Source organism: Gossypium hirsutum, chromosome A13 (assembly GCF_007990345.1).
Source record: "Gossypium hirsutum isolate 1008001.06 chromosome A13, Gossypium_hirsutum_v2.1, whole genome shotgun sequence".
NCBI classification, from domain to species: domain Eukaryota; kingdom Viridiplantae; phylum Streptophyta; class Magnoliopsida; order Malvales; family Malvaceae; genus Gossypium; species Gossypium hirsutum.
This window is the reverse complement of record NC_053436.1, coordinates 3,312,219-3,322,486: the sequence shown is the minus strand read 5'-3', so window position 1 is coordinate 3,322,486 and position 10,268 is coordinate 3,312,219. Positions and strand designations below refer to the sequence as shown.

General features: G+C 31.5%; 1 protein-coding gene and 1 long non-coding RNA gene across 2 annotated transcripts; one reads left to right on the top strand and one right to left on the bottom strand.

Moving 5' to 3' along the window:
* Nucleotides 1–4,454: 4,454 nt before the first annotated feature.
* Nucleotides 4,455–5,172, bottom strand: LOC107911422 (uncharacterized). Its single transcript, XM_016839249.1, has 2 exons — nucleotides 4,975–5,172; nucleotides 4,455–4,870 (listed from the first exon to the last, which is right to left on the bottom strand). The coding sequence occupies exons 1-2, from the start codon at nucleotides 5,078–5,080 to the stop codon at nucleotides 4,641–4,643; spliced, it is 336 nt and encodes a 111-aa protein (XP_016694738.1). The 5' UTR covers nucleotides 5,081–5,172; the 3' UTR covers nucleotides 4,455–4,640.
* A 3,256-nt stretch (nucleotides 5,173–8,428) lies between these two features.
* Nucleotides 8,429–9,347, top strand: LOC107913515 (uncharacterized). Its single transcript, XR_001688545.2, has 2 exons — nucleotides 8,429–8,647; nucleotides 9,017–9,347. It is a non-coding gene; the product is annotated as an uncharacterized lncRNA (long non-coding RNA).
* The last annotated feature ends 921 nt before the right edge of the window (nucleotides 9,348–10,268 follow it).

Here is a 10,268-nt window from a genome sequence, read left to right as displayed (position 1 = left end):
AATTGTTGTTTCGGTCCCCCTATGTTTTGTGCGCGCTCAAATAAGCCCATTTCTCTTTATTTCCTTTCACATTTGCCCCACAACTTTGTTTTTAATTCAATTTTAGTCCTTTTTTCGTTTATTTTTATATCTTTATTAAATATCCTTGTTATTTTTATATTATTAGTATTATTAGTATTACTATTATTATTATGTATTAGTATATATTTTTATTATGTACGTGTATACATATATATATATTTTCATATTTAATATTTTTATTTCATTTTTATTCTAATATTTTATTATAATTTATATATATACATGTACATATTCTTTATTTATTTTAAATATATATTTTTTATATTTCATACTTTCTACAGGCATATATATACTTATATATTTACATATTTTAATTCATATACTTATAAATGTATGTACATACTTACGTTGTTTTATTGTTATAATATACATATTCATATTTTTTTTTGTCTTTATGTAATATATATACATACATGCGCATGTTATTTATATATATGTAATTATGTTTTCATATTTTATAATTCTTGTACATACACATATATATATGTATAGACATACATATTTCATTATATATATATACCTACATAGTTTTTTTTTGTATTTTAAATCTTTTAAAATTCATACATGCATTTTTAAAACTTTTATAATTTATTCATTTCTTTATTATTATTATTGTTTTACTTTATGTTTATCTATTTATTTATGTGTCCATTATTATTTTTTTTAAAAATGTTTTAGTTTTTTTTATTTTGTTTATTTACTTGTTATTGTATATAATTGATTTTTTATATATTTATTTTTGTTATCTTCGCTCGTATTATTTTTACTCGCATTATCGTAATTGTTATTCCGTCACATCAATTTTTACCCGAATTCGTAAAAAAGGAAAATTTTGGAAACAAAAGCAATACTCGATACTTGGGATCTTCGAGAGAATTGGGCCCTAACGTGCTGGGTTCTAATTTTCTGTTGAATCTAAATGCTCGAGAATGCTCTTTAATAAAAAAACATAAATAAAAACTCATTATCGGGATTTCAATATGTTGTGTCCTAACGCATTGGATATGACACGTGGTTTTCTCGATATGAGGATTTTTCGAAAGTAAAGGCAATATTCCGTATTTAGAAAATTCGAGAAAATCGTGCCCTAACTTACTGAGATTCGATTTTTCTCGTTGATTTTAAGTAATCGAATATCCTTTTAAAATTAAAATAAATGAGGTTTAAATAAAAAATAAAAGGAAAGCTTACTCTCAAAAAATACAAGGTGTCGTGTCCTAACTTACTGGATGTGACATCTTGTTAATTCGAGATAAGAAGGCATTTTTCATTTTGACTTATCCAAGTAATTTTTTTTTAAAAAAAATAACGCAATATAAAGAAGGATCTTATTTTTAAATTCTTTTCGAGTTTTTAATTTTCGACATAAAGACATTAAATAATCAACTAAGGTACCAATTTTGGGCGTGTCGAGGGTGCTAATCCTTCCTCGTGCGTAACCGACTCCCGAACCTTTTTTCTGAATTTCGTAGACTAAAATCGTTGTTTTCATAAAATTAAATCATTTATTAAAAACAATCACTTTTTGAGGTGACCCGATCACACCTCATCAAAAAAAGGATTGGTGGCGACTCCCGTTTTCATTCTTTTTTCAAAATCCAAGTCGACCCCGTTTTATCAAAAAAATGGTGTCAACAACTATGACAACTACTTTATCTCTTGGTCGTCGACCCATTATTTGGGTTCTTTCGTTGAAGTTAGTGTAAACGCAAGTAAAGGTGCCTCATGGACAAAAATAAATAAACAATGACGCCCAAGTAACTTTGAACACGGTCAGACTAGACCAACTAAATCTTCCCCTTCAATTAAATCTTTTAAATATTGATTCACTACTTATTTTGAAAATATTTAGATAATAAATTGAAGCTATGCTCCAATGGTATTTGAGACAGGGGCAGAGTTAAAAAATATTTTGAGAGGCCGGAATAAAGTTGTATGTTTTTATGGTAGCAAAAACGAAATTTCACCATTTTAATAGTATATATCTTTATAATTTTTGAAAGATTAAATCAATTTTTTTCTTATTCTTAAGGGGTCAAAATATAATTTTACCATAACTAATTTAAAATTTTAAAAATTATAAAAGGACTAAATGTAAAATTTTATATTTTAGGGGGGCCCTACCACCCCTTGGCTCCGCAAACTTAAGTCTTATTCGATAATACATTGAAATAATTAAATTAGTTAAAAATCAAAAAATTGTTTCATAATCTATAAAAAAATATATAATTTCTTTTCTATAAAAAATATAGAAAATTATAAATAGATTACTTAATACAAAAAATTTTAATTATTTTTATTATATTATCCTTTAAATATTTTGGTTTATTTTAAAATTATATTATCCTTTAAAAAATTGAAGTTTAAATTTTAACTTAAAAAAATTATAATTAAAATTTACAACCATCAAACTATATAATTATATAGTGTCTTTGAGATTTGATCTTGAAGCTAGATTTGTAAAGATGTTTGCTTGAAAATTTTGATTTTCTTTTGACTCAAGAGTTTTCAAAACTTAATCTTAAATCAATTATGTTTGATTCAAATGTTTTTAGACTTGATCCTAAAAACAAGTTTGGAGAAAGTTTGAATCCAAAATTTTCCAAAACTTGATTTTAGAATAGTTAAGTCCAGGTTGTCAAGTTTAATCTTGAAAACATATTTTACCACCTTTATATACAAAAGGATGGGGATAGTTTTGATCCAATTATGGTCTTTGAGACATGATATTAGATGAATAATTACTCTTCAAAGGTCTTTTAGATTTGATCTTAAAAATTTGTTTATCCCTTTTTTATGTTGGTTGAACAAGGTTAGAGAGAAACTAACCAATGGTTGCTGAAATTGATGCAGTGTTCTTTAAAATTCTTTTGAACTCTCCAAAATTTTTCAAAAACTTCTTAATATTTGATTTTTGTATTTCTTTTAAACAATGATTAAAGTGTTTCATTGGAGGCTATTCAAAGGGATTCTTCCGAGCAACTTTGGATGGCATGTGTTGTTTGAATGTTGCTTGAGAAGAAGACTTTGGAATTGCATCTGTCCTAACTTGCCGGTGAATTTGACTTGGACACTGGTGAGTCTAACTTTTGGGATAACTTTATGCTGGTGACTGATTCGTAATTTGAAATGGGTTGAGAGGAGCATGATTATCCTATGCCACCTTTGGTTCAATAGAAATAAAACTTTTCAGGCAGGTGTTTGTTTATTGGCTGCTACATTCGAGTATCATATTTTAGAAATGAAACAAGCAACGGCAAGTACTGGCATTCAGAAGAAACACGGTCTCGACAAGGACTGCATTAGCAGGAGAGATGGATACAGCCACCTAGAGAAGCTTTTTCAAGCTAAATGTGGATGCCGGTTTTGATAGTAGGAAGCAAGAGACTGACTTAGGAATAGTTGTCCGAGCTGACCATGGTTGTCTAACTGGTGCGGCTGTTCCGAAAGTTGGAAATGTAGTGGTTTGTGCTATTCAGGCGGGATTAGAGGTGGCTGTTTTTAAAGGTTTTACCAGCTTATAGGTAGAATCGGATTCCTTGCTAGCAATACAGGAAATTGAGATAAGGGACGAACCATGCTGGGACTGGGGTACTTTGGTTCTTGATATTAATTCATGCTATAGTCCTCGATTATCGTAAGGTTGTTTTTAATTATATGAAAAGGGATTGTAATAAATTAGCTCATTCACCATCTAGATTAAATTGTCAGGTTGGTGAGGTTAAAGTGTGCGATTATTCTTTACAATACTTTGCATAATCCAGATAAATTTTTCTTCTAAATGAAGTTTTGAATAATAGAATTATTATTGTTAGTTGAATATTATCTTCATCTAAACAGAATTTTGAAAAATTAATTTTCGTTGGAACGTAGAAGGATTGTATGAAACATACATGTCACATCATTTTGTATTCTTTACTAATTATTTAATGTCATTTCAGTATTTTTTTTCATATCATTGACGTATCATTGATAAAATTTTTAACCTAAACTTTGTATCCTGAACTTTAAATCCCAAATCTTGAATCCTGAATCTCGAACCTTGGACCCTCGACCCTGAACTTTAGGTGCGAGGTATGAAATCTAAGTTTCAGGGTATAAAATTCAGGGTTTCAAGTGAGTCGAAGGTTCAAGTTAAAAAGATTATCAAAATGATGTGTCAGTATCATGAAAAAAAAACTGAAATAACATTAAATAATTAGAAAGTGATATAGAATGATATAACATCTCTATTTCTTACAATCATTTCCTTTTATAGAATATCCTTTTTCTTTTTTCTTTTTTAAGAAAAACCAAACTTAGATAACGAAAATCTTCAAAAAATCAAGTTTCAATCCAAATATGGATGAAAATTTGAGGTCTAAAGCTTAAAATTTGAAAAGCAATTTAAGGTTTATCTTTCTTTTTTTGTTCATTTTCTTCATTTCTTTCCTAGCGTACAGTTCGTGTACCAGCCATGAATGTCATTTTGGCTGGTATGAGTGAAACATACCAAACCACAACAGAATCCAAAAAAAAAAGAACGACGCCGCACTTTATCTCAAAACGTAACATAAACTTTATGGATTGGGGTTATAGCTGTAGGAATTGGCACTCGAACACTTTCGTACGAAAACATTATTAGTAGTCGAGTTTTTGCAATTCCATCCTGAGTCTGTGGGGTTGTTCGCAGTCTGGCGAGAATACATCACGAACGGAGATGAGCTTGTCCTTGAAACCTGGTCATACCAAGATGGTGCTGATCGTGATTTACTTTTTTTTGCTTCTCTGCTTGGAGGATTGCCACGTTCTGCAGTTCAGTGTATTGGACATCATACACATAAACCAGGACAAGGTTTTAAAAAAGGAAATGAAAATGAATACGATGCAAATAGAAAATTGAAAACATTTTACCTTCCCCCAGTAGTTTACGAGAGACTGTTCCTTGTGGGAAGAAGACGAAAGATACCAAGAGATAGCAGCAAAGGATGAGAGGAAACGGAGATTTGATGATTACCATAATTTGCTTCTCTGCTAATATTCTGGATTGGATGTTCAATTTCTCCCAATTCTCAAAGCAACAAACACTATTGCTTTGGCTATTTTAGTTAGTACGTTTTTTCACATCAGAAACTATGCTACTTATAAAGACTATAACACCTTTCTTTTGGTCGTCGGGTCGTCAACCCACTCATTTGGTTCTTTAGCCGGTTTGTGTGAACAAAAAAAAGTTGCCACCGCCCAAATAACTTTCAAAATAAAAGAAACACGGTACCACTAGACCAAATACTTTTTCACCTTCCTAAAAGTCCATTACCTTAAAGTTTTTTTTTTTGAGTTAATACAATATTTAATATTATTCATAATTCATTCTAACTTTTAAATAAGAGATAAAAGATGTTTTAACATATTCGAATCTTCGTCTTTTTGCAATAATAATAATACTAATATCAACCAAGTTAAGATTCAATCGGCTATTAATAATATTATTAAATTTCAATAAAGTGAATATACCTTTATATATATCATATTACAAGATTCTAAATAAATATTTATGTTCACATTGATATTTAGTGTTTTACATAATTAACAGATGCATAATTTGAAAAAATATTTCATTGTACATGACAAAATTTAAATAAATTGTTTCCATTTAAAATCAAATTTGTAAAAAAAATCTAAACCTTATTATTAATAACAAAATCGTATTGGAAGAAATTTGATGATGTCTAACACCATTTTTTAAACCAATGTAATATAGGTTTTTTTTGGTTAATCTCATTATAATATTTGTCGAAACCATCCCTTTTTCGACTTTTACAATTTAGTAAAAAATGGGGGAATCGACTATTTGGGAAATAGAAATATGGAGTCGCCACCGATCCTTTTATTTTGGTGTGATCGAGTCACCTAAGAATTTGGTTATTTTAATAAAACATTTTTTGTTTACTAAAACAATTATTCTGGTCTACGAGAATATGAAAAAACGGGCTCGGAAGTCGGTTACGTATGAGGAAGGATTAGCACCCTCATTACGCCCAAAATTGGTACCAAATCGATTAAATAATGTCCTTATGTCTAGAAAAATGTTTTTTTGAAATGTGGCTCTTTTTAATAAAAGTTGAATAACCCGAGTTGATTGTCAAAAATCTTTTTGTTTCGACATCTGAAAATTTATAATTTGAAAATCACGAAAGGATGCTCAACTATTTAGTCCAACAAAAAATCGAAACCCAGCACAGTAGGGCACGATTTCTCGAATTTCTGAACATCGAACATTGCCTCACCTTAAAAAAATACGAGTGAAATTCCGAAGGGATCTTTGATTGTTTTGAGCAAATGAAAAAGCGCAACCCAACACGATAGGGCTCGATTCTCAAATCGCCAAACATCAAACATCGCCTTCCTTTTGAAAGATTTTAGAAAACGTGAGTGAAATTCTGAAGGGATCTTCAATTGTTTCGAACCAATGAAAAAGCGCAACCCAGCACGATAGGGCACGGTTCTCAAATCGCCAAACATTGAATATCATCTTCGTTTTTAAGTATTTATATATTTTTTTAAAACATGAGTGATAATACAAAAGAATATTCGATCGTTTTGAACAAACGAGAAATCACAGCCCAACACGATAGGGCATAATTCTCGAATTGTCAAACGTCGTATATAGCTTTCGTTTTAAAGGATTTTTAGAAGAGCCGAGTGAAATTTTGAAGGGATATTTGATTATTTTAAACAATCGGGAAATTGCTACCCAACACATTAGGGCACGATCCCGCGAATTGCCAAATATCACATATCACCTTCGTTTTAGAAATTTTAAAAGACACGAGCAAAATTTTAAAGTGATATTCGATTATTTTGAACAAATGCGAAATTGCAACCCAACACGTTAGGGCACGATTTCACGAATTGCCAAACATCAAATCTCATCTTCATTTAAGGGATTTTAAAAGATATGAATGAAATTTCGAAGGAAAACTCGATTATTTTGAGCAAATGCGAAATTGCAACCCAACACGTTAGGGCACGATTCCGCGAATCGCCGAACATCAGATTTCGTCTTTGTTTTGAAGAATTTTTGGATGAATACTTAAAAACATATTAATTCGATTTGAAATAAGATAACATTAATCGTAGAAATTGGATTTTATAAAACCACATGTCGAAAAACCAAATGAAAACAATGAGATGGGATAATAGGCGCATGCGAGATACAATCAATTAACGAACTAAAATTTAAGTATATCTAACCTAAAACATATAATCCGATCGCAAGCACGTATGGGATACTAATTGCCATAACAATATCAAAACAAAACTTGTAATAAAAATGCATCGCACAACTCAAAATAAAAACAATACACTATAGTATGCCATAATAATATACAAAACCTAATATGATATAATCAACACAAGATATACAAAATAAAGAAAATGTGGTATACAACTAGTTTGAAATAATAAACACGTAATGTATATAATACATGAATGGATGGCTTAAAAAAATAGAGATATACACTTGATTATTAAAATATATGAGGTGAAATGATTATTTGTAAAAATACCATAGAAATATACGTAAGGAAAAAATGTTATTTGAAATATATACATGAAAAAATATATATATATATACACATATAGTAAAATAAAATTTACAAAGCAATAAATTATATACAAATAGATTTAAAATATATATATACATATATGTATATAAAATGATATAACTGATATACAAAATAATTTTATATATATGTATATATATATACACAAATGAACAATATTCATAAGACACAAATAGTTTCATATAAATAATACATGTAAAAAAATAATATAATATTTGAAGCAAGGAATATTAATAAAAAGAATTTTTTAAAAATAAATTGATTGTATAATAAAACAAAACCAAAAAATATATATAAAATGAGATTTGATTCAAAATGATATACTAAGATAATATGAAGAATAATTCATAAAAAAAAATACAAAAAAAAACCGTAGACTAAGACTTAATTGGAATAAAATCAATGTCAGAGGGGCAATTTATAAATAAATCGGATTAAAATAGAATTTAGGACTGGAATAAAACGTGCTCAAACAAACAAGGATTCAAAACGAAAATGTCCCAAATCCTAAAGCTCAGTATTTAAATGCAGATTTATTTGAAACAAAACGCAAATTACATGGGCAAATTTAAAAACATAGAAATGTAAATAAGACTTAATCAAATAACGGTGAAAATAGAAGGGACCGAGCACACAAATTCCCCTTTGAGAAGAAACACGCGGATCCTAGTGCTTGCGGGTCGGGTCACACGGGTCTGCGTCTAAACGACGCCGTTTCAAGGCCATTAGAACAGGCTCAAAACGACACCGTTCGTCAAAGCCTATAAAAGATAAATTTTTTTAAAAAAAATCATTTTTGTCACTGTATAAAGAAAAAAGGAAAGGGGAAAAAGGGAGAGAGGGAGAGACGCCTGCTCTTCGCGCCTTGGTCTTGCCCGACTCAGGGCTTCATCGGCGTTCGAAGCCTCCGCCTCCGCCTCCGCCTCCGCCATGGCCGACGGCCTCAGGCCCCAAACGCGCAGGTAAACCCCCTTTTTTATTACCGTTTACGTCTACTAAAACACAAAACAAACGAAAAGAAGAAGCTAAAACCCCCGATTTCAAAAAAAAAAGCTCTTTTTCTTTGAATATATATATATTGTATTCGAAATTGAACTTGCAAAGGAAATGAAGAAAACAGACAGAAGGGAACACCTTGATTCTCTCTTGTATTTTGGTTGCTCTCTCTTTGTATATTATCTGTTTTTCGTCTGTTTGTATTCGTAAAAGAAAAAAAACTCCTCTACAATTGAAAATCGAAAAGGCTTTATAGCCGAAATCAAAACCAGAAAATACAATTTTCTATTTTTCCTATTTGCTGCTATCGTTGTGCTGTTTCTGTCTTCATGCAGGTACGGAGGAGGACGTGGAGGCACGAGCGGCGCTGGGGCGTGCGTGGGACCAGGAGGCTGCGGCGTACGGAGGCCTAGATCTGCAGGGGTTGTTGGTTGCGGCGCGAGAAAGAGAACCCTAGGGTTCTGTCTGTTCTAAAGTTTTTGGGCCACTTGGGCCGGTGTATTTTTTTGGGGTTGGGTCATTTGGTTTGTAAATTAAGCTGATTAGTCTTGGGTTTTAATTGGGGCCTTTTTTAATGTGTAAATGGACTGTAGTTGGATTGATGGGCTGATGGACTTTATAATTTGGTTTATTTTTTTCGGGCCCAGACAAATTTTGGGCCTACAATATTGGATCGTATCTGCTCTTTTTAACATAATGACTAGGGTTATCCATAGTTCCTTGTTAACCCATAAATAGGAAGATAATACGTTTCAGCGCATTCGAACTTACATCCTCTTGCATTGACAACACTGTCCATGCAAATCAAGTGTTATATTTATACAAGGACTTCAACCGACTAACTAAAACGGTTATGAGCTAACCATCTTATTAACCACTAAACTAACCGTTGACTGGTCAACTGACCATACTGTAACAGTAGGCTAATACTGCCCCTGCTAATCAGAAAAAAAAAAATCAAGCAGTAACAGGGACAGATTCAACTTGCAGCTTACTCCTTAGATAACGAAATAAATTCTCAGCTATTTGATCCCCTTCTGGAACATGACTGACTGAGTTGCTTGGCCCCAACTTTCTCACGGACAAAATGAAGTGGCAGTTCAACGTGCTTGGACCGAGCAATGAAAACAAGATTCTTGGACATTGACATGGCGCTCATATCCACACCAAATTGTAGGAACCCCTGTCAGTTTCACTCCCATTTCGTCAAGTAAAGATTTTACCCGTACAATCTCAGACACAGCACTTGCCACACTGCGATACTCAGCCTCAGATGTAGACAGCAAAACAACCGGCTGTTTCCTCGATCTCCATGCAATGGGATGGTTACCAAGATACACGACATATCCAGAGGTGAACCTCTTGTCTTGGAGGCTGTTACCCCAATCAGTATCAGCATACGCCGTTAATGTTAAGCTTTGGCCTGCAATGCAATATGCAAACCAGCATTGGAGCTGAACCAAATGAAGTAATTGATTTGGTTGCTTTGTAATCTAACTTTTAAGTTAGCAGGATTTGGTCAAGATTTGAATGTGATAGCTGGTATGTCAGCTACATTTTATTTGTAATTTTAGCTAAGCTTTTGAG

What these genes read in the sequence shown, in the direction of transcription:
- LOC107911422 (XM_016839249.1), bottom strand. Translation starts at nt 5,080, where the DNA reads ATGGTAATCATCAAATCTCCGTTTCCTCTCATCCTTTGCTGCTATCTC. An exon ending in TCGTAAACTACTGGGGGAAG is followed by an intron (nt 4,871 to 4,974) that starts GTAAAATGTTTT and finishes ACTGAACTGCAG; the next exon opens with AACGTGGCAATCCTCCAAGC.